This window comes from Girardinichthys multiradiatus, chromosome 14 (assembly GCF_021462225.1).
Source record: "Girardinichthys multiradiatus isolate DD_20200921_A chromosome 14, DD_fGirMul_XY1, whole genome shotgun sequence".
NCBI classification, from domain to species: Eukaryota; Metazoa; Chordata; class Actinopteri; order Cyprinodontiformes; family Goodeidae; genus Girardinichthys; species Girardinichthys multiradiatus.
Genome location: NC_061807.1, coordinates 33,656,056 through 33,679,543, shown reverse-complemented (window position 1 = coordinate 33,679,543; position 23,488 = coordinate 33,656,056). Strand labels below are relative to the sequence as shown.

At 41.2% G+C, this 23,488-nt stretch overlaps 1 protein-coding gene across 2 annotated transcripts in view; it reads left to right on the top strand.

Moving 5' to 3' along the window:
- nhsl2 (NHS-like 2) overlaps positions 1–19,919 on the top strand; it is a 175,120-nt gene extending 155,201 nt beyond the window's left edge. For both annotated transcript variants that reach the window (XM_047385500.1, XM_047385501.1), the window contains exons 5-10: positions 4,434–4,616; positions 7,953–9,054; positions 9,184–10,336; positions 10,435–10,744; positions 12,391–12,508; positions 12,924–19,919. In XM_047385500.1, coding sequence (XP_047241456.1) covers positions 4,434–4,616; positions 7,953–9,054; positions 9,184–10,336; positions 10,435–10,744; positions 12,391–12,508; positions 12,924–13,257 — 3,200 coding nt within the window. In that variant the 3' untranslated portion in view covers positions 13,258–19,919. The remainder of the gene's footprint in view (positions 1–4,433; positions 4,617–7,952; positions 9,055–9,183; positions 10,337–10,434; positions 10,745–12,390; positions 12,509–12,923) is intronic.
- Positions 19,920–23,488: the final 3,569 nt, after the last annotated feature.

Below are 23,488 nucleotides of genomic sequence, written 5' to 3'. Positions count from 1 at the left end.
GAGAAACTGCGGAGAGTTTAACAATAGCAAGAAGTAAGCCTTTGTGGAAAGAAAACTATAAGAGGTCCCATCTGCAGTTTGCAAAAAGCCACTCAGTGGACAAAGCAAACATGTGGAAAAAGGTCCTTTGGTCAGAGAAAGACCAACATTGAACATTCTGGACTACACACAAAACTCGTATGGGGAAAACTAACACTGCACATCGTCTGGAACACACCTTCTCCTCGGTAAAATAGTGTGGTGGCAGCATCATGCTGTGGGACCACTAGTCTTCAGCAGGAACAAGGCAAGCTGGCGAGATAGAAAGATGGATGGAGCTAAATACATGGAAAACCTGGAGGAAAACCTGTTAGAGGGTGCAAAAGACTTGAGCCTGGGGCAGATGTTGACAACAACTATAAACATCCAGCCAGAGATATAATAAAATGGTTTAGATGAGAGGACTTCAACAATAGTGTCACGACCCCTACTGGGTCCGTGGAGGTACTGCATGGTGGTCATGAGATTGGGTTGGGTGTTTAGAAAGTTGTCTTTAAACACACATTAACCTGAATCCAACATGTAGCAAAATGATAAAGGGAAGCATAAAATAATGTATTTCAGTCAGATATTCACACATTTATTGAGCACACCAGCTGAACTCTGCTTCTCTCACAGTGTGACCCTCCATGCATTCTTCACACAAAGTCAAGGACCTCCTGTAGGTGTTTATGCATGTACAATAGGGGTTTCTTGCTCTGTCCCTCCATCAGTTTGGGGCTTCCAAACTGAAATACCTTGATTACCCCTGGTTTAGATTATGGTTTTTATTTAAATTAGATTTTGTTAGAATGGTCCAATATAAGTCCAGACCTAAATTGAGAATATGTGGCAAGACTTGAAAATTTATGCTCACTGATGCCTTCTATCCAGTCTGACTGAGATTGAGCTATTTTGTCAAGAAGAGCGTTTCAGACTCTTCATGTCAAAAGCTGATCGAATCATAAAACTTGCAGCATGGCACTATTGAACTGACCAGCTGATACTATTCCATTTAAATGCACCTTTAGGTCATGTGTTCTAAAGAAATATACGAAATGCAGTTTCATCAAACCAAAAGACAGACTTGAACATTTTGTTCTTTGCATCCACCATATTTACAGCGTACACATTCATACCAGAATTCCTAACTCGTAGGTTGCTCTACAAGGGTGGTAGACATGCCACAAGTGTATTGCCAGTATGTTCTGCCAGAACAAGAATCGATGTCCTGAATATATTTCTTCTCATGATTGCATTCTCTAACGCCCTCGCCCCTGTCTGCCAGTCCTTTTGCTTTGCATGCACAAATGTGTTCATGTGTTATCAGAGCTGTTAGTACACCACGGTCAGCTTCAGCAGCATCGCTCTGACACCCCTGCTTCCACTCGCCTCAACCGAGTCTCCCTCTTGTTTGCTTTTCATGCTCCTGTTTGCATATATGTGTGTGTGTGTGTTCGTGTGTGTTTGGATCTCCTGGCTTTTGGCATAGCAACTGCTTCGTCATCGGGTGCCTCTCCCCTCCTTTTCTCCAGAGTATCCATCTATAGTTAAAGCTCTCTTTCTCCTCCTCTGCTCAGTGGGTGAGAGCTTCAGAGGAGGAGAAGGTCAGGTATATTAATCCATGCCTATGGTCTTGTATTAGGTGGGTATTCCTTCTGTTAGAGATAAGAGGAGAGGTGTGAAAAGGGTCTCTTAAAGCAAAAAGCTAAAATTTAAAGACGCACCAATCAGACTTTTCCTGGGAAATACTGATTTATTTTTCTTTTTCTTGGTGTGACCTGTTGATTTATTCAAAGAATGATAACATGTAAAAGCCCAACATATTGAGAGTGGAGGGCAGACTTTAGAAAATGGCTTATGTATTGTTGTTTTTCTTGATATTATTGATTTTTGTTTAGAGTTACATACATAACCTAGTCAAAGCCCGAAATTATCAAGAGAGGAGAACATTCTTCCCAATTAAAGCTCCTTGTCTCTACATATATTCGTATTCTAGTACGAGATTCTCATTGTATCATAAGCTTGAGTAAAAATCCCAGGGTTTCTCTGTATAACTGTATTGGCATAAAACCCAAACACAACAGTTCTTCCTATCAGATTGATTACTACATTTATAATAATGTTATCTAGAACATTTACCTATTGTAATTAGGATTTTATTACATATAACTACATATAACTATAGCTAAAAGATCGTCAGCTAAACAAAAATGAGGAGTGGCCTTTCCTTTTTTTACACCATGGCTGGGTGTTGTCTGTCACAGTTCCACTCTTGTTCTCAACTTTTTAATGGTTGTATTGACTGTAGATGTGCAAGTTTAGGTGAGTAGCATTTTTTCTTGTTGCCATTTCAAGACTAACTGAATTTTGCCTTACTTAAATGGTGTGTTTTCTTGTCTTTCTCATTTTGAAGAGTAAATGGGCCTATGTGGCGCCCCCATATGGCGCCCACCAGGGAAAATGTCCCTCTGTAGGGGGGCCGGGCACTCCCTTAGAGATAGGGTGAGGAGCTCGGCCATCCGGGAGGAGCTCGGAGTAGAGCCGCTGCTCCTCCACATCGAAAGGAGCCAGTTGAGGTGGCTCGGGCATCTATACCGGATGCCTCCTGGACGCCTTCCTCGGGAGGTGTTCCAGCCACATCCCAGCGGGAGGAGGCCCAGGACACGCTGTAGGGCCTGTGTCTCTCGGCTGGCCTGGGAATGCCTTGGGGTCCCCCCGAAGGAGCTGGAGGAGGTGTCTGGAGAGAGGGAAGTCTAGGTACCTCTACTGAGTCTGTTGTCCCAGCGACCCGGTCCCGGATAAAGCAGAAGACAACGAGTACAAGTACGAGGAAACAGAAATTCACTGATAACGAGTTGAGGCATCTGGACACTCTGATTAACTAAGAAAGACATACAAAAATGCTTCACTTTCATTTTCATTTAAAATTCTTCCGCAGGTGAAATGCTCATCAGTCTCCATTGGCTTCCAGTGGTTTTTCGCTTTAATTTCAAAATCCTGGTTCTGACTTTTAGAGCTCTCCATGGTCAGGCTCCCCGATACATTAGAGCCCTGTTGTGTCCGTATATCCTTTCTCGAAGGCTAAGGTCATTGGATCAGAATCTTCTTAAGGTCCCTTACACCCGTTTTAAGACTAGAGGAGATCGTTCCTTCCAGGCCGTTGCGCCAAAGCTTTGGAACGATCTCCCGCTCTCGTTACGTTCTCTTGATTCTGTGGAAGTTTTTAAGAGCAAACTTAAAACCTATCTCTTTTGCAAATCTTTTTAACAGTTCCATTTCGTTGGATGTAGTTATGCTACTATAGGCTTGTGACTATTATATTTACCACTACCCTCATAGTGATGGTTTTTATTAAATTTATTTGTGCCTTTATTGTTTTATCTTAATGTATAATTGTGCACTTCTGTAAAGCACCTTGTGACATTTAATGTCTGTGAAAGGCGCTATATAAATAAACTTTTACTTACTTACTTACTTACTAGATAGTGCAGACCTGTATAATTGTATTTGGTGCAAAAATAAATATGACTAAATGCAGCTCAGTTTGAATAAATGTCCATCACTGTTATTGAATCTCACTTTTAGAAACTAAATTGGAATTGGGTTGCTGACCACTGGTGTCAGGGTTGAATACAATGTTCTCAGTTACCTTGGCTTATGCAATTTATTTTTTGTTTGCTGTGTTACCTCGTTTTTTTTTTTTTTTGTCTGTTTTGTTTTTTTTTTAAAATTTTTTGCACACCGACCTTCACTCCTTGAAAAAGATATAGCTTTATTGAATTGCACAATATTATCTTGGACATTATGTTACAAGGACCCTGGCAAAAATATGCAGCTGGGTAAGTAACTCAGCCGTTTGCTCATGAGATATTGAAAGGTGTACCTGCTGCTTCCAATGACTCACTGGCTTACTGTCGCCACTGACAGGACATCAGACTGACAACAGAGCAGCAGGTTTCTGTCAGCATCTGCTGCAAAGCTGCCTGGATTAAAACATGACAGCAGAGACTGTAAAACATAAACATGATGGAGGCTGTTTCAGTGGAAATCTTTATTCTACAAGCAGATGTTTGTTTGATGAGAGGAAATACATGTGTCTTAGTCACAAAGTCTAAATATGCTCTGCTCAACAATAACCAGGAAACAGAAAAATAGCTTTGCAGAGCTTAATCTACCGACCCAAACAAAAACCATTTGACTCAGATCTCTCATCCTCTCACATTTAAGCATCTCTTCTAAAGCAGCAGTGTAATTAGTTACAATTATTGGGCTGAAAATTTTGGGCAGAAAAAGCAATTATTGGGCAGAAAAAAAGGAACAGCACAAAACTTATTAGTTTGCGTGATGGCAAGAATCATCAAATTCAATCAAATTCTGCATGCTTACTGTCTAGTCCTGTCTGTCTCTTCCAGGTGAAGTGGGAGCAGTAAAATTCCACGGTGTCGACCTCCTCCAGCACTCTCCATCCCCGTCCCCCTCTCCTGGGGACCCCTATCCCAAGCAGCCCCACTCTCTGGAGCTTTTTGCAGAAACGCCACATCAAACCCTCCCATTAAGGAAGACACACTCAGAGCTTGACACAACCCTAGCCACAGGTAGTTTCAATTGTCACAGAAACATTAAGACTTCTTTTGCATGCAACACTAATCTTCGTCATTAAAGCTGCTGTCTCACTGTTTTTTTTATCTCACCACGTATAAAGTATAAAATAGGAATGCATAATAAGGCCGATGTTATTTTTTAACACATCAAGATCTGTTCAGTAAAACTGGACTGATATTAATAACCAGTGTTTATTTCCATCTTGTTGCCATTTGTGTGTTTTGGGTTGGGGAAAGGAGTGGTTGGCCATGTGGCATTTGTTTGGGCATGTGACAGTGATAGTGAACGAGGGCAGCATTGTGAGGTTTTTACTGAAGCAGAGAAGCAATGTCAGCGATGTGGTCTTTTCTTCACTGTGTCAAAAGGCTAGTGGAATATACACTCACCGGCCACTTTATTAGGTACACCTGTCCAACTGCTCTTTAATGCAAATTTCTAATCAGCCAATCACATGTCAGCAACTCAATGCATTTAGGCATGTAGACATGGTGAAGACGATCTGCTGCAGTTCAAACCGAGCATCAGAATGGGGAAGAAAGGTGATTTAAGTGACTTTGAACGTGGCATGGTTGTTGGTGCCAGACGGGCTGGTCTGAATATTTCAGAAACTGCTGATCTACTGGAATTTTCATGCTCTACCATCTCTAGGGTTTACAGAGAATGGTCCAAAAAAGAGAAAATATCCAGTGAGCGCAGTTCTGTGGGCGCAAATGCCTTGTTGATGTCAGAGGTCAGAGGAAAATGGCCAGACTGGTTCGAGCTGATAGAAAGGCAACAGTAACTCAAATAACCACTTGTTACAACCAAGGCATGAAGAAGAGCATCTCTGAACGCACAACACGTCGAACCTTGAGGCAGATGGGCTACAGCAGCAGAAGACCACATCGGGTGCCACTCCTGTCAGCTAAGAACAGGAAACTGAGGCTACAATTCGCACAGGCTCACCAAAATTGGACAACAGAAGATTGGAAAAACGTTACCTGGTCTGATGAGTCTCGATTTCTGCTGCAACATTCGGATGGTAGGGTCAGAATTTGGCATCAACAACATGAAAGCATGGATCCATCCTGCCTTGTATCAATGGTTCAGGCTGGTGGTGGGGGTGTAATGGTGTGGGGGATATTTTCTTGGCACACTTTGGGTCCCTTAGTACTAAATGAGCATCGCGTCAACGCCACAGCCTACCTGAATATTGTTGCTGACTATGTCCATCCCTTTATGACCATAGTGTACCCATCTTCTGATGGTCACTTCCAGCAGGATAACGCGCCATGTCATAAAGTATGAATCATCTCAGACTGGTTTCTTGAACATGACAATGAGTTCACTGGACTCAAATGGCCTCCACAGTCACCAGATCTCAATCCAATAGAGCAACTTTGGGATGTGGTGGAACAGGAGATTCGCATCATGGATGTTCAGCCAACAAATCTGCAGCATCTGTATGATGCTATCATGTCAATATGGACCAAACTCGTTTCCAGTACCTTGTTGAATCTATGCCACGAAGGATTAAGGCAGTTCTGAAGGCAAAAGGGGGTCCAACCTGGTACTAGCAAGGTGTACCTAATAAAAGTGGCCGGTGAGTGTATATAATATACAATATTGGTAAATATCGGTTAGTAATCATAACAGCAGTATTAATATCAGATATTGGTATCAGTCCAAATTTTCAAATCGGTGCATACTTACTATTACTTTACAAAGTGACACTTTCTTTTTACCCATAATAATTAGGATTTTGAGGGAGTATCCATAAATGCAGTCATTTTGACCGGAGATGCACCTGTCAGTTTTCTTTGTAAAACTTTGACCCATCAATACGGAATTTAACAGATTTTGATTTCTTGGATGATAATTTTTAGAAGATGCTAGAAAAGCACAGAAAATATTTATTTCTTGTCTTACTGCGGTGAGTGGTCATTAATCGTTTATATTAGGAGCAGATGCGATGTCACATGGCTGTGTCAGATTAAAGTCGCTGTCAAACAGCTTTTAGGAATATTTTAAAACAAGGACAAATGATTTCAAAGTTGACATGTTAAATTGTCCTTAGCATTGTATATGAGCAATTAGCACTGTTGGCACAGCTAGCATTACAAAATCAGCAGTCTTTGTATTTACTCTCTGGAGAATGTAGATCCTTATCTTAACTCTAAGATTTCCAAAATGCTGGTAACATTTCCAAATGAGCATATTTCACAACAAACAGACTGAAAGCTCTAAAGGCTGATACTGAGAACCTTTGCTGTACTTTGTTTAGCCTTCCTGTAATCTGCTGAAATTCTTGCTCTCTCACAGCCTGAATGAACAGCAGGCATGCCTTTACATATCATAGAAAAACATTGATTCCTTTTAGCTTCTTACATATCTGTGCTTCTCCTGAATTCATTTTTAAACATCGCACTGATGTGAAAAAAGCTAAATTTGACTATTCTTAACTTAGTAACAGCTTCCACACTGAAGAGTGTTGCTGTCAGTGTCACTCGGTAGTTGAAAATAATCATATTTTTAAGTGTCTGATCTGCTAGTCACCAGTTAGGGTAAGTCAAGCTGAAAATCAGCCAGTTCTATTCAATAGCCAGTTTCTTTGCATATTTCTAATTTTGATAGCCCTTTCTGATGTAAACCTGGGGATCAGCAATTTTGTAAAACATGCCAGCATTTTACCAGCAGAATCCAAATTCGATCCTTTTCTATACCGCTTCTTCCATAGTGGGCCACGGGGAAGCTGGTGCCTATCTCCAGCAGTCTATAGGCGGGAAGTGGGGTACACCCTGGACAGATCGCCAGTCCATCGCAAGAAACAGTTAAAATGCAATTTAATTTGTCATTCTTTTTTATATTCTTTTAGTATTTTATTTCTCAGTTAAAAGACAATATCGTCTGCAGCCTGGATCTATGACCACTGCAATGGTGCCATTCAAATACAAGGACTAATGGTTTTATTAAAAGTACAGTTTTCATAAAGAGACGTTTGGAAAAAATGAGCAAAATAGTTTGATTCCAGTGTACAAGTGACTTGTTAAATACATTATTTTTAATTGTTTTTGTAGTAAGACTGTATGTAATTGAAATTATTTATTTTTTGTTTCATGACTGTGACTCATTTATTGCTCTTTTTTTCAAGAGAAATGCTGCATCGTTAGTTTTGCAAAATATGGAGCTTATAGTTATAATTTTCCTGCATTTGTAACCATCAAGTATTGTATAGCTGTGGCAGGGTTGTGTAAAATATGCAAATTCCAAATATTTTCTAAAGAGACAGTCAACATTTCTTTGTTCGTAACATGTTAATTTGTTTCCTAACCCCCCACCCCCCTTTACAGATAACAGTTTGGGGCAACGTCTCCCAGAACAGCTTCTTACCGGCGATATGGACCACTCTGGGTTGCTGTTCTCTAACACATCCTCATCCTCCTGGAATGGACCTAAAGGATCTACATTTTCTCCTGCTGCGTGGAATGAGACTTACAATTACAACATGAGTAAAGGTCCAGCAGTTCCTCCCAAGCATCACAGCGTCATTGGTCATGCTGGTGGGATCCAAGACGGGGTAATGCTGGTGAGCTCAGGACAGTCTGTGAGCTCACATTCCAGCTCATTCACATGTGTGACAGACCCTTCTGGGAGAACAGGAAACAGTGGATCAGGGATCTCTCCATCAGCGCTCACGATGGGAAAGCGGAAGGACACAGAAGGGGCACCAGCAGATGCAGGGCGAGGAGGTGGTGCGGAGGCAGGACAAGGAAGGCAGAGGTCAGCACGATCCATAGCAGCACAGAATGCCTTCAAGTTTCGGGAACGTTCCCTTTCCACGCCCACTGATTCTGGCTCCTTTTGCTTTACAGAGGGTGGTATAGAGCCAGACTTGACTATCACCACTACTAGGAATGGGAACACTATGGTAATGGACCACCATCAAGAGCATCACAACTATCTGGGTCATGGAGAGAACTATGCCCTTCTATACCCTAGAGGGAGTTCTGAAGACAGTGCAAGTACTACAGACACTGTCTCTGTTACAGCTTCAGATTACAGCACAGAAGGACGCTTGCGCCTTCGCTCTCGTTCCATCTCACTTAAGAAATCCAAGCGCAAACCCCCACCCCCTGTGAGAAGTGTTTCCTTAATGAAAAACCTCGGAGAAGCTGAGGGCAGACTAAGGCATGGGGGTGGTCTTTACCGAGATGGCCGGCCAAAGAGCCTGCACATACCTAGAGATAACTTCCCAGACTTCCAGCCAGATTTCCTTTTGACAAGCTCTTCTTGCTCCTCTAAAGCCAGTGTTGGTGAAAGGGAGCAGGGCCAATGGGGCAACGATGGACCTCCAAGTCTGGAAGTCCAAGCACCTGAGAAGGAAGGGGAAACAGAGATGAACTTCCCAACTCACTGGCAGTTGGGAGAGTGGAAGAGTAATGATCCTTACAGGTATAAAAACCTCAGGTGGATAAATGGATGTTATTCTAATACTGGAATTCACTGATTTGGCAATATAGTGTCATCTTTTAGTAAAATGGTTGTATTTCATTCATTCTTCCTTCTGTTTGTCTTCCTCAGGTCTTTATCAGGCTCAAGCACAGCAACAGGTACAACAGTGATTGAATGTATGAAGGTCAGAAGTAGCTCAGAGTCCCTTCTAGACTCTCCCTCCACTTCCAGAGCCACGTCCCCTTCACAGTTATCAGTGGAGACTGATGTTAAGGCTTCCTCACCCTTAAAACCTCCAGGACTCATATCACCATCAAGTGGCTATTCCAGTCAGTCAGAGACTCCTACTCCAACAGTTCCAATAAATCAGGGGACAGTAGGTACAACAGGGTGTAAGATGCGTCCAAAGATCCCAGAAAGGAAATCATCACTACCGTCACCAAAGGACCCAGCTGCCAGGTCAAGACTGTCATTTGAAATGCCTGGAAATGCACATTTGGAGCTGTCATCAATAAGGCCGAAGCAGAAGGCAAGTCGGCGCCATTCAGACACCTCTACTGCTGCCAAACCAGGAAAAATCAGCCCCAATTCTTCACAGGCATTACCTGTGGTTACCCAGAATGAGCTAAAGACCATTAGACTTCGGTCTATTTCACGAGGAGACCTGGAGGACTGTCCTGATGGAGCTTCTGACACGATTGAAGAAGAGCAGCATGGCAGAGACATCAGCGACGACCCCAGCCCGCCGCCAACTCTACCAAAGCCAAAACCACCCGTGTCTGTCAAGCCACCATTGCCCAAACGGCCAATAAACCTCCTCCTTAAGTCTCCTTCTCCTTGCTCCACCTCCCCCCTTGCCATTGAATCTCCTCCTGCCTCACCTGTGGAACGTCCAGTGCCTCTTGGCAACATCTACAAAGTCATGAAAAAGCCCAAACCAAAAAAGCCCCCACCACAAACTGCCACAAGCCCTGCTGCTCCCCCAGATTTGAATTCTACCAATGTGCCACTCACTGCCTATGATCACCCATTCCTCCCTCATTCCCAGTCTCTGTTTGACCTCCCACCACTCCCGGACCCCCAACCTTTGTTGGAAGACCCAATGCTCGAACCTGATTTTGAAGGAGAATCAGATATCCGTTTAGAACCTGAGGATGGAGGCTCACTTCCTTCTCCATGCAGTTCTCAGGAGCCCCCTGAGCTCCAAAACAAGAGCAAGACACTACCTTCAAGGATGACAATCTCCTGTCTGGCAGAATTGTCTGACAAAAAGAAACCCAAGGTGAATAAGATATTACTTGTTTGCTCTAATTAACACATGGGTAGATCACCTGCTATCAAGCAAAGTTAAACAAACATAATTTTCATTCCACTTTCCAGGTTCCTCCTCCAGTTCCTAAGAAACCAAATGTCCTACTCCTTCCCACACCACTACACCCTTCCACTAATGGAAGCACAGATCGGCAGATCACACAGTCTGACAGCCCCATGGGTCTCCGGTCTCCAGTTGGAGCATTTGCACCAGATGATGTTCTGGCTAGTTCTAGTGGTCCTGAGATGTCTGAGCAAGAGGAAAACCACTTGGGAACAGACGAGGACAGTTCAAAAGAGTCATCTCTGCAGTCGTCACTCCAGGATTCTTCTTTCACAGAACTTGGAGAAAAAATGGTCAGCACTGGTCTTGGAGCAGGTATGTCTATAGGAGCAATGATCTGACCTAGTTATCTGCTGACCTATTTATGTCTGCTGCAGTTTTTTCTGTTTTACTCTATTTTAAGATCTGGCTAAGGACTTCTATCTTAAATCAGATAACCTGGACTTTGTGGAAGAGTGGCAAGAAGAAAGCTACTGTTGAAAGAAAGAAATAAGGAGTCCCAATTAGAGATTGTGACAAGACATGTAGGGGATATAGCGAACACATGACAAAATGTGTTTTGGTCAGATAAAGCTTACATATAAAATTGAAAGAAAAAAAAGAACAGACCAAAACTGAACTCTTACGTGGTTTAAATGGCAAGCAGCCACAGGGACTGAGCTGGCACACACCAAAGCACCCAGCACCGAACACCAAGAACCACAAGTACACCAGCCACCGGCAGGGACTGTGGCTGGGAGGAAATAGGCCTGCTCAATTACTCCAGCCCCCAACGAACTGAAGGCATCAAAACTATGAATTAACACATGTGGAATTATTTACTGAACAGAAAAGTGTGGAACAACTGAAAATATGTCTTATGTTCTAGGTTCTTGAAAGTAGCCACCTTTTGCTTTGATTACTGCTCCACACACTCTTGGCATTCTGTTGATGAGCTTCGAGAGGTAGTCACCTGAAATGGTTTTCCAACAGTCTTGAATGAGTTCCCAGAGATGCTTAGCACTTGTTGGCCCTTTTGCCTTCACTCTCGGTCCAGCTCACCCAAACCATCTCGACTGGGTTTAGGTCCGGTGACTGTGGAGGCCAGGTCATCTGGTACAGCACCCCATCACTCTCCTTCTTGGTCAAATAGCCCTTACAGAGCTTGGAGGTGTGTTTGGGGTCATTGTCCTGTTGAAAAATAAATGATGGTCCAACTAAACGCAAACCGGATGGAATAGCATGCCGCTGCAAGATGCTGTGGTAGCCATGCTGGTTCAACATGCTCATGAACAGAATGCCAAGAGTGTGTGGAGCAGTAATAAAAGCAAAAGGTGGCTACTTTGAAGAACCAAGAATATAAGACATATTTTCAGTTGTTTCACACTTTTTTGTTCAGTATATAATTCCACATGTGTTAATTCATAGTTTTGATGCCTTCATTGTGAAGCTACAATATTCATAGTCATGAAAATAAAGAAAACTCTTTGACTGAGAAGGTGTGTCCAAACGTTTGGTCTGTACTGTATATACATCATAACATCTGTAATTGATATAAAATGAAGTCAAACATTGCACAACTCTATGGTAATACTACTAACTTCAAAAAAGTGTTGCTATTTTTTTGTGAACATAGATACTAGTTAAATTTTGTATATCTCTTAATCTATATTCTTATCATTTTAAAAGGTTTTATCAATAAGTGGTTGTAGCGGATCTTCTGTATTTCAATTGGCCTTTAACTTCTAATTTTGGTACAAAACCTTTTGACTGATGTTTAATTTAAGGCATATCCACCACAGCTGCTCTAAAATCTGAACAACAGAACACGGAGGCCAACACTGCTCTTAGCACTAATTAAAATAATTTGTCATGATGTTATCTAATTTTCTTTGTAACTGAGTCTCATAATAAAAAAATGTGATTTCTAAAAGAGTGAAAGGCAGAGTTGTGTTTAAATGTGATTCCTTTGCACTGATCAGATGATTCTGTTGCCGATGAGAAGACTACTCTCCACATTGCTGAGGAAATGGAAGACGACTTGTTGGCCAGCACTCCTACGACACACACCACAGAGGACTTGTTCACCATTATACACAGGTTTTGGAAAACACACACTCACCCACACATCCTTCCTCTTATAGGATTAACATTAGACTTTTAAAACCCAAAGGTTGGGGTATGGAGTTCCCTAGCAACTGTTCCATGACCAGAGATTCTTACTTTGTCCTCGTTTCTCTCTCTTGAACATTGACACATTTATAGATGCAGGCACACAAAGACAAATACGAGAGAGTTAGTCTCTAAGCAACAAGTGTTCATAATGTTACCTTGTGTGCTGCTGAAATTAGCTTAAAGAGCTGAGAAGAAAAAAAATCATGTTTTCAACAAAAAACAAAACAAAAGAGATAGTCTTTAAGTCCTCCAAAAAACGAAGTTGCCAGTCAGTGTGTAAAGCTTTGAGAAGTTGATAATAATTATTCCAACCACCAGAATTCATATGATTCTCTTCCAGGTCCAAGCGAAAGGTTCTTGGCCGTAAGGAGCCCTCAGATTCTTTTGGCAGCCGCCAGAGTCTGGTGTCACCGGTGAAGCACAGTGCTAGTGGGAGTGATCATCGGAACCTAACCTTGGGTAGCAGCCAAAGGTCAAGTTCTCGCAACGAGAACTTCATGGCCCTGCTTCAGAAGAAAGGCAGCAAGTCTTCCAGTGGAGGAGCGAGGGTGTCCGCAATGGAGCTCCTGAAGAGCACAAACCCTCTAGCCCGACGCATCACAGAGTTCTCCGCCGCATCAGCTGCCGAGGGAGGGGAGGTGCCGTCTGGGACTGACAAACCCAACGAACAGTGAACGGAAATATAATTTCTAGATGTTAACGCGGTTTGGTTCCTATTTACTACAACACAAACCAACTCTACTATCTGCCACATGCTGAGGACATACTTAGCGCCCTAACCTCTGATTGACCATTTGGACTGTCCAATGAAATTGGAGCACATTTTTCGGCAAAACAACCCTTCCTATGGTTGGCGTTCAGTATTTGCCTGTCAAACTCATAAGTGAAGAAAAAAGCTTGTTTTTTACTATATATAAATATAAAAAAAAACATCTTATTTAGTGAGAAAAAATGGGCAGATGGACTGGCGAAGATGACACTGGGAATGTAGAAATACGCAGTGAATATCATGGCACTTGACATTTGGATCAGCACTAACAACAGATCTGAATCTCCAACCATACCAATCTGCCATGACACCACAGAGGACAAGGAACCAACTTAACCCAAGAAACAAGTGGAAGACAATTATATTGTCTGTTGGTTATTCAGTTGCTTTACAGGTGTAACACCTGTAGCTCTCTAGGAAGTTAATGTTTGGGCATCAGTTTTGCGATGGGGGAACTGAGGAAGGTGAACTTGGACTTTGATGCTCCATTTTCTCCCGAAGTCAGTTCAATAGCATAGCATACCAACAGCGAAGTGCCAGACTGAGCAAAAAGAAACTGCATGGGGGATTTTGTTTATGCCACCAAAGATGAGGCATGAGCATGTCCCTCATTTTGTTACCCGTGCTGTGACCGTGAACGTGGATCTTCATATAGCATTCCACAGAGGCACCAAGCGAACCGACTTGGAAAGCAAAGCACTTTTCTTTCCTTTGGCCTCAGAGGTCGTTTACATGGCGAAATCAATTTTGCCGCTTTGCATTTAGATTCCCCTCATCGTTCATTATCTTTTTAATCTGTTTTTAAATGTTACGTTTTACTCCTATTTTTTTATACGTTCAAAATGTCTATTTACTGTATATGTTTAATGGTATTATACTATATGTAACATGTACAAAGATAAATGGAAAGCATCTATCAACAAAGACTCAAAATAGTGTACAGAGACGCGAGAAGCTTGGACTTCAAACTGCCGATGCACACACTATAGCACACACACTGACAGAAAAGTTACGCTATGAAAGAAAAACAGAAAAAGACCGTCTACACGAGTGTGTGTGTGTGAGTGTGTGTGTGGATGCAATCATGCCTGCTGATGTTTCCACAGAGAGATCATGAAGCAGGCCTGGTTATTTCACAGGGTTTTTATTTGTTTTTGGTCTCTGGTGTTGGGGGGCCGAAGAACTGTTACAAACAGACCACAGAGGACCTACACTAATGTTATGTTTGTATGTGTGTGAGCGTGTATAGATGGATGCTTCAACTAAAGAGGGAGAATATGGAGCATGTGCACAAAGGTTTGTTTCATGTTTGATGCGAGGTGTCCCTCATTAGTTTTCATTAGAGCTTGGATGTGTGCAGAGCCCCCCTGCATGGCCTCAATAGATTAGAATGACCCAAGTGAAATCCCTTTAGGTGAGTTTCCTTACTTAGTTGTCATCTTTAAAATGATCCAAGTCATTCTTGTAGCTTAACAAGACAAGGCCTCGTTTTAATTCAAAACGGACAGAAGCCTAGCTGGAATTTCAACGGTTTGGTTACCATGCTCAAGATAGAGTTTGAAAACCTTTTCTCCTATTGTTTAATTTAGAGATATGAGGCATAACTAAAGTGAATGTGGTACCTGGATATGTTTTATTGCAGAGTGACCTTTTATGGATTCTCCTGTAGGGGGTGTTTTCATCACACCGGTGCCTGTGCTAAACTAAGACACCAGTGCTTTGTTCCGCCTGTTTCTACCACTAAAGCTCTCACTAGGCAAGGAAACAAAAGTACTCGACCAACTCTTTGCTGGACCAGAGTAAAAACCCACTTTTGGCAGGAGCTAGAAGTGGCTTCATAGGGAGCAACTACCAATCAAAATGTTGAGTGCCATATTAAAATTTCTGTCTAGCTTCACTTTTAGAACTTATTTAAGAAAAGTAATGACATAACCCCAGTTAGAAACACACTCTTCCGCCCTGCCCTGTAACCTCTTAGATGAAAACCATATCATTTACAGGTGTGTAGCTACGCCGGAGCAATTCTTCTAACAAGGTTTAAAGTGGAGCACAGCAAAGTAAAACTTGCCATCCAGCTTCCATTTATCACTTAGAAGCATTTCTAATGGACGTAGGAGCAAGCACTGTCATTTCTTTTTCCTTATTCAAATCCATAGTTAATAACCCTAACGCTAACCTGTTTCTGCAGAGCTTACTGGACTAATTTCAAGCCCAGAATATGCTGTTTTATGTCACAGTACCACATCAAATTAGTCAACCAACTGGAGTGGAACAGACTCAAAGGTCCTGGTTCAGTGGTTCCTCCTTACACTCATCTATAAGACTGTGGAATCCATTCTATTTCCAGGAGGATTCAGGAATCAAAAATGTTCAAAATGGTTTCCAGAAACTTAAAGATTCTAAAACAAATGAGTAACAAAAAAACTGTAAATATTAGAGCTCTTGTAGATTTCATTAAAAAGAGATTCTGAAACCTTGAGGAGCAAACAATAAAAATCTTGTTGTAATTAGACTAAAAGGAGTCCACCAACCCCCAGGACTCTGGATTGTCAGACTGAGGGAATGCTGTGAGGCCGCTGCAGCTTTTGCAGATGAACTGGTAAAAACTGGTTCAATATGAAGTTCCCTCCATCTGTCCATTGGCGCTATAGCAGAGGGACGCTCCGGGCATTGAAGAGGTTCTGTTTGTTTTGCCCTCCCCAGTGACAGCTCAAGTCACCCACACCCCCGACCACTCCCAGCACTCATCCTCCTCTCATGACTGTTGGATCCATCTCCATCTGTCTCTTTTGCTCCACTCTAACCCATTCATCTGGCAAAGAGCTCCTTCTCTTTTGTCCCCTATTTACCGCATCCTCCTCTATTGCCTCCTCCTATTCCTGCCTCTCCACCTCCTTTTTTTCCTCCTCCACCTCACCATCTCTCTCTGCATTCAGTCTATGCATCTGAGCTCAGCAGAAGAGACGACACAGGATGAATGTCAATGAAAGGACTGTTAGAAAACATTGATGCTGTTCTTTGATTTTGAAAAATGCAAAAACCTTCTTAGTTTGAGCTTTCCTTTTTTTATACTGTTAGCACCCACATAGCATGGTATTACCATGAACGAGTAAGGGAGTAAGTGAAAGTATGAATGAATGAATGAATTTAAGAGGTGTTTTTGCTTGAAGGACCTTGACTTTCAGAACTGTGAACACAAAGATTATTGGCTATGGACCACTGCGTGTGGGTGACCAGACAAGCGTTCCAGGCTGCTAAACCTGACTTACCCCTCTGCATGGATGGACTGTATAAACCCAGGAGGGAAACCTTTCATCTCTTGACTCTTGCTTGGCAAAGTATCTCTCGGTGCTATTGAGTCGGAGCTCTATCTTGTGGATGAAAAATGAAGCGTCACAACAAAAAGGAACGGGGAAGGAAAACTATCAGCCACACGCGTCTTTCTTCCCAACAACAGTCCTTCAGGTATTCAGTCGTTCTGGGAAAAAAATACGTAAGTCCATTTAAGATGACTAGTAAAGTGATGCTTGTTTTTGATATTTAGTGAATGACACCGATAAAACTATAAAACTCTGTGTTTGTTTGCCTTGTATACTGAATTATGGGTGTTGCTGCAGCAACTTCTTGATTTCTTTGTTTGTTTTTAAATATCATTTATTATTATTTTGACTGCCTTGGTAGTGGAAAAACTAGTTTTTCACCAAAAATGAATGGTATACAGCAGGAGCATAAGAAAGACCTTGCATATAGTCTAAAAGACATTTGTATAACCCCATCACTTAACCTTATTTCTACACACACATGCAGCTAAATGTTCCTTAGATTTGTCACAGAGATCAAGAAAAATAAGAAGGTTGAGTATAAACAGAAGGAAAAAAAGCGTTATTTTTAGACTGAGCCAACTCAAAGAATGTACGGTTAGAAGCAAAAGGAATATGTTCAATCCATGTGGTTTGAGGACAAAACACACACAAGTTAAAAAAAAAGTGTAAAACTGGTTGCACTGTCGCTTCCTGTTTGTGTGCACATTAGTAGCCCATAGTGTGTTTGTAAGACAGATGGCAGATTCCTATGAAGCGAAAAGTCCAGAGTGGTACAGACAAGCCAAAACATATGGGTACGGCGGTAAACAATTAGGGATGCTATCCCTTATGTAAAGATGTTTTCATTTATTATCAAGAAGAACATATTGCTCTACATTACAACTGGCGACATCAGAGTGTGCAGCTCCACAAACAGTTGAATTGTTAGCACCAGCACAGAGCTGTATTTGTGCAATTGTTTTGCTTTGCAAATGTCATTATAAGCATCAAGACATTTACCGGCACACAGAGCCGGACTGCATTTGGAAAATCAGAACCAAAGAGCCGAGCTCTCTTTGCCTACAGCACTAAGCTAAAAAAATAGAAACACATTTATTGACAGCTTATTATATTGGAAAATTAAATTTTTACAAAATATCTAATAAGAGGACTATATTGAAGATGAACTATTACTCCCCATTAAATGAAAAGTGCTATATTACAGAGAAATGACCTTTATTTATTTTCTCTGCTCATCCCAGCAGGCTTTGCTTTGTTTAAGACGTTATTTAAAGTGCCCTCTACAGTTATTGGTACACCTGGTAATTAATTGTTTATTTTCACACAAAAATTTTAGAAGAACCCAACATTGAATTTGATTTTAAAAATCCCCAAAATCCCATGCCACAATGTATGGCAACCCTAATAAAACCTTTTAGTTAAAACCTATTAAGTTCAGTTACAACTGAAGCAGTTTTGCATTTCTTTTACTTTTTTCAATTCCTAACTGATACAGGAAAGCAGAAGAAAGTGGCACCTTTTGGCCACCGAGTCTCCATGACTCAACAGAGGATCTGTGACCCTGTGGGCCTCTTTGTCTTCCAGTGGCCCTGGTAGTGATGTGTCTGTGTGGGAACATAGCATATACGAGGACTAAAGACTGTGGACCATCTAGAGCTGCAGTCAACTTTAAAACAGACATTTTTGCTCTCGCTTTTCCTAAAATATTTTGTGTAGAGCCACAACACCTACATGACCCTTAGTAAAAAATAGATAGCTTATTAGGTTTTAAATATACCATTTATAGGATTAGTTTTTGTTGTTGTTGTTAAAGAACCAAAATATGTTCTTTTAAGGTTTCAATACAAAGACAAATGTTAAACTTTTACAAAACGAGAAAGAATACTTTTTTCATTTTGTAATACTAGACAAATACTAGACAGTCCTGAAGGACCAGCAAAAAAAAAAAAAAAACAGTTTTTAAGAGGCTAATTTTTTCTGTTTGTTCTGTAATAGTCTATTCTCCCATTAGACGCACAGAAGTCAAACCACTGGGATTGACTGACACCTGCCAAAAGGCCACTTACAGCTCCAGAGACACAGGTTGCAAGCCATTAATCTAGGGAGATTGTGCAAAAAGGACTGGTCAAATCCTCCAAACCTGTGAAATGTTAAAGGAGAGGACCTGTTGGTAATAGAGAATTGCACAATGTATTTAAAAGCAGGGGTGCCAATAACTGTGGTCCTGGATGATTTTGTAAAGGAGAAAAAAAAACAATAACCATATCTTAATGCAGGTTTTTATTCCCAATAAATAAATCTACTCAAATTAAAGGCCTGATTTTATTTATTTATTTGTTATTGTTAGATTACAGAAAAGCAAGATACAAATTATTTTTACACATCTTTACCAAGGGTGCCAATGAATAAAAGTGGAAGGTGCTGTGTTATATGAGAAAGTAAGAAAGGAGACAGTAAAATGGATCACATATGAATTTAAGTCATGTTTAAGTCAAGTCAAGTGGGGATACAAATAGAAAGTATTTGAAACTGAGTTTGTATTTCACCACTGAACAAATATAGAAGATATCTGTAACTTAAGTAAAACGTTTATATCAGACAGTTATTGTTTTTTTAACTGCAGATGTGGTAACAGAAAATCAGTAATCCAATTTTACATAAACATGGACAGGGATGGACAATCTGAATCCTAATGCCCCACTCGGACTAATGGATTCATGACAGGTTTTCCAATTAGGCACCTCTTAATCTGTCCGAGCTGTTGTAACTTCTGCACAGCTTTATGAGACGGTTCTAGATTTTAGACAGCCCCGCGGAAAGTCGAGGCTGCAGTTTTGGACCAATGAGGATCTTGTTTCAGGAGGGCAACATGAGTGATGTTCACTTTATGTGTGTCCAGGCTAACCCAAGAAAACAGTCCCCCAAACCTAGTTTCTAATGAAGTGCTGTTGCTGTGCAGGCAGCTTCTGAAGACACAGATGTTAATTAGAGAGGCATACAAGCAAGAAAGACGGACAGATTTATTTGAATGATTCTATTTTTGTTACATCTTATTAAAAAAAAGCATATTTAAAGGAATATTCCATGTATGTATTGATTATCCTCTGTTTCCTGGCCCTATCCGATGGTGTAATCTGTAGCTGCAAAGTGGCGTCTCACACAAATGCTCCTCTCTGCAGCTATCCAATGCCAGTGTGATGAAAAATGTTATATCATTATAAATAAATTATTTTTCTTGCCTAAACTCTTGCTGTGTTGTCTTTTGTTTTTTTTACTCCTCCTGTCCTGCCAGTTTTCAAGGTTGTGATTTTTTTCCCCAAGCTCATGTGGAGTTAAATTAAAATAATCCGCTCCCTAATGACAAGAAGCTGCTCTGGTTCTAGCAGAAGAACCAAATGTTTTGCTTTTCCAATGACCTAAAACCCTGAGCCTTTGTTTCATATTTGAAAATATACCCATGTTATCATTATAGGCATCTTATACAGTGTGGTGCAAAAGTATTCTCTGGGAGTTTTTCAAACTTCAGTGTATTCTATCAGAACTGTATGTGACAATTCAATTCAATTCAATTTTATTTATATAGCACCAATTCACAACACGTTGTCTCAAGGCACTTCACAACAGTCAAGTACATACATTCCAATTAATCCTAACAATTGAACAGTGCAGTCGGAGTTAGCTTTTTATTCAAATTGGATAAAAAGTTTTTCTGTCTAAGGAAACCCAGCAGATTGCATCCAGTCAGTGACTTGTAGCATTCACTCCACCTGGATGAACATGTAGAGACAGTGGACAGTCACTGGCGTTGACTTTGCAGCAATCCCTCATACTGAGCATGCATGTAGCGACAGTGGAGAGGAAAAACTCCCTTTTAACAGGAAGAAACCTCCAGCAGAACCAGGCTTAGTGTGAGCGGCCATCTGCCACAACCGACTGGGGGTTTGAGAGAACAGAGCAGAGACACAAAAAGAACAAAGAAGCACTGATCCAGGAGTCCTTTCTATGGGAAGGAAAAGTAAATGTTAATGGATGTAGCTCCTTTAGTCGTTTCACCTAGAAAGAAAGAACAGATAAACTCTGAGCCAGTTTTCAAGTTTAGAGTATGAGAGAGAGCACATAGAGTTAGTCACAATAAAAGCTCAGTCAATTTCCATGTCTAGGAGAGAGAAAGGGTTAAACATTAAAAGACAGGGCTATGTGGATCATCGGTAGAGGGTGAGCATTAAGTTGTTGCCAGCAGAAGCTCGGACGATTCCCCTCTCCAGAAAGGTGTTACAGGCAGACACAGAGCCAGTCCAGGTGTAGCTTCTAGGAAGAGAAAAGAGAGAACAAAGTTAAAAGCTGAAATAACAGCAAACAATGCACAATTGGAGAGTAGTGTGAGAATGTAGCGAAGAGGGTGAAAGTGGTTGTTATGTCCTCCAGCAGCCTAAGCCTATAGCAGCATAACTACACAGATAGTTTCAGTTCAGATTATTTAGTTAAACGGCGCTTATTTACAACAATGTCGTCTCAAGGAACCCCACAAAGGGTCCCACTGATGGTCATTGTTATACTAAAAACCACAAGGATTGGGATACCTCTCTCTGTCAGACTGATTATAACCATTGGAAAAGAGAAGGGGTCATACAGGTAGCAGAAATGGAGGGTGTGTTTGCACCTCAACCATAACTGAGCCGGTTTAGGCTAAACCTGACTCCCCCTTACTCCATCAAACAGGGAGGGAAGAAGATGGAGGTAAAAAATAATTAAGATAGCTCAGGATAAACTAAGCCACTCTAACTATAAGCTTTATCAAAAAGGAAAGTTTTAAGCCTATCCTTAAAAGTAGACAGGGTGTCTGCCTCACGGACTAAAACTGGGAGCTGGTTCCACAGGAGAGGAGCCTGATAACTAAAGGATCTGCCTCCCATTCTACTTCTAGAGACTCTAGGAACCACCAGTAAACCTGCAGTCTGAAAATGAAGTGCTCTGTTAGGAACATATGGAACAATCAGATCTCTGATGTATGGTGGAGCTAGATCATTAAGGGCTTTATATGTGAGGAGGAGAATTTTAAATTCCATTCTGGATTTAACAGGGAGCCAATGAAGAGAAGCTAAAATAGGAGAAATATGATCTCTCTCTTTAATTTTCATCAGAATTCTTGCTGCAGCATTTTGAATCAGCTGAAGGCTTTTAACTGCATTTTGTGGACATCCTAATAGTAACGAATTACAATAGTCCAGCCTTGAAGAAACAAATGCATGGACTAGTTTTTCAGCGTCACTCCTGGATAGAATATTTCTAACTTTGGCAATGTTCCGGAGATGAAAGAAGGAAATCCTCGAAACCTGTTTAATATGGGATTTAAATGACATGTCCTGGTCAAAAATAACATCAAGGTTTTTTACTTTATTATCAGAGGTCAATTTAATGCCATCCAGGTTAAGTGATTGACTAAGCAGTTTCTTTTTTAACGACTCCGGTCCAAAGACGACAACTTCTGTCTTGTCTGAATTTAGAAGCAAAAAATTTAACGTCATCCAAGTTTTTATATCTTCAAGACATGCTTGTAGTCTATCTAACTGGTTGGGCTCATCAGGATTTATGGATAAGTAAAGCTGAGTGTCATCAGTGTAACAGTGAAAATTTATCCCATGCTGCCTAATAATTTGACCTATTGGAAGCATATATATAGTAAAGAGAATTGGCCCAAGTACTGAGCCCTGTGGTACTCCACAATTAACCTTGGAGGTTAAAGATGATTTATCATTTACATGGACAAACTGGAATCTGTCAGACAGATAAGATTTAAACCAGCCTAGCGCTGTTCCCCTGATCCCTACAGCATATTCCAGCCTTTCTAAGAGAATTTTGTGATCGACTGTATCCAATACAGCACTGAGATCTAACAGAACCAGACAGATAAACAAAAAGTGGCGCACAATTGTAAAGTGGAACATAATAGTTTTAAATATTTTCTCAAGACACGATATCTCCCTTTTCTCCTTCTCAACCTGAATTTGAAGAAATCCACAAGATGCCGATAAAAGAAAGGAAACATCTAACCAGTTCGATCTGAGCTATAAAAAAACAGACTTGTGTACACAGTATTAAGTGGGATGATTTTCACACGGTCGGAAAGAAGAAGAGGATTAGGTTGAAATTTTGTGTTGACTGAAGCTTCTCAAGAGTGAGAGCTGCAGCTGTTTTGTTGTTATTCATAGCCTGTTCCTTTTTGGATCTGCTAATCAAAGATTTACCATCCATAAAGGAGGTTTGTGGTGGGTCTTTCTTCCTTTGATGTGTTAATGGAGGATGGTCCCAGCTTGGGAGGCGCGTCTCAATTTGTGCCTGTTTGTCTTCAGAACATGAAAGCTGGTTGAGGTCCAGGGAGAGTTGTTGTTTGAACATTTACGAGGCCTGCTTGTCTAATTAGCTGCCCTGAACTTGCTTTGTGAGAAATGTGTTTTCTAAATGGAGTTATAAGGTTTGAGATCATACTGGGAGTTTGACATTGAGCTCCAGAATCAGGCAAATGTCCTCATATTGCTGTTGGATTTCAGGTGGGTCTTACATGCAAACTCTCCAGTTTTCTGTTGGTGTCCAGCGCCCTCTAGTGGCTGACCTACATCACTGCAGGATTGTATAGGAAGATCAAAAGCTGTAAAACATAATTTATAGCAATGTATGGATGGCTCTAGATGGATGGACAGACTAATGGATGGATGCCTGGGTTCTTTCTGCAAAAGGTTTGCATGTTCTCCCAATGCATGAGTGGGTTCTTTCAGGGTTCTCTTGCTTCCTCCCACAGTCTAAAAATATGACTTG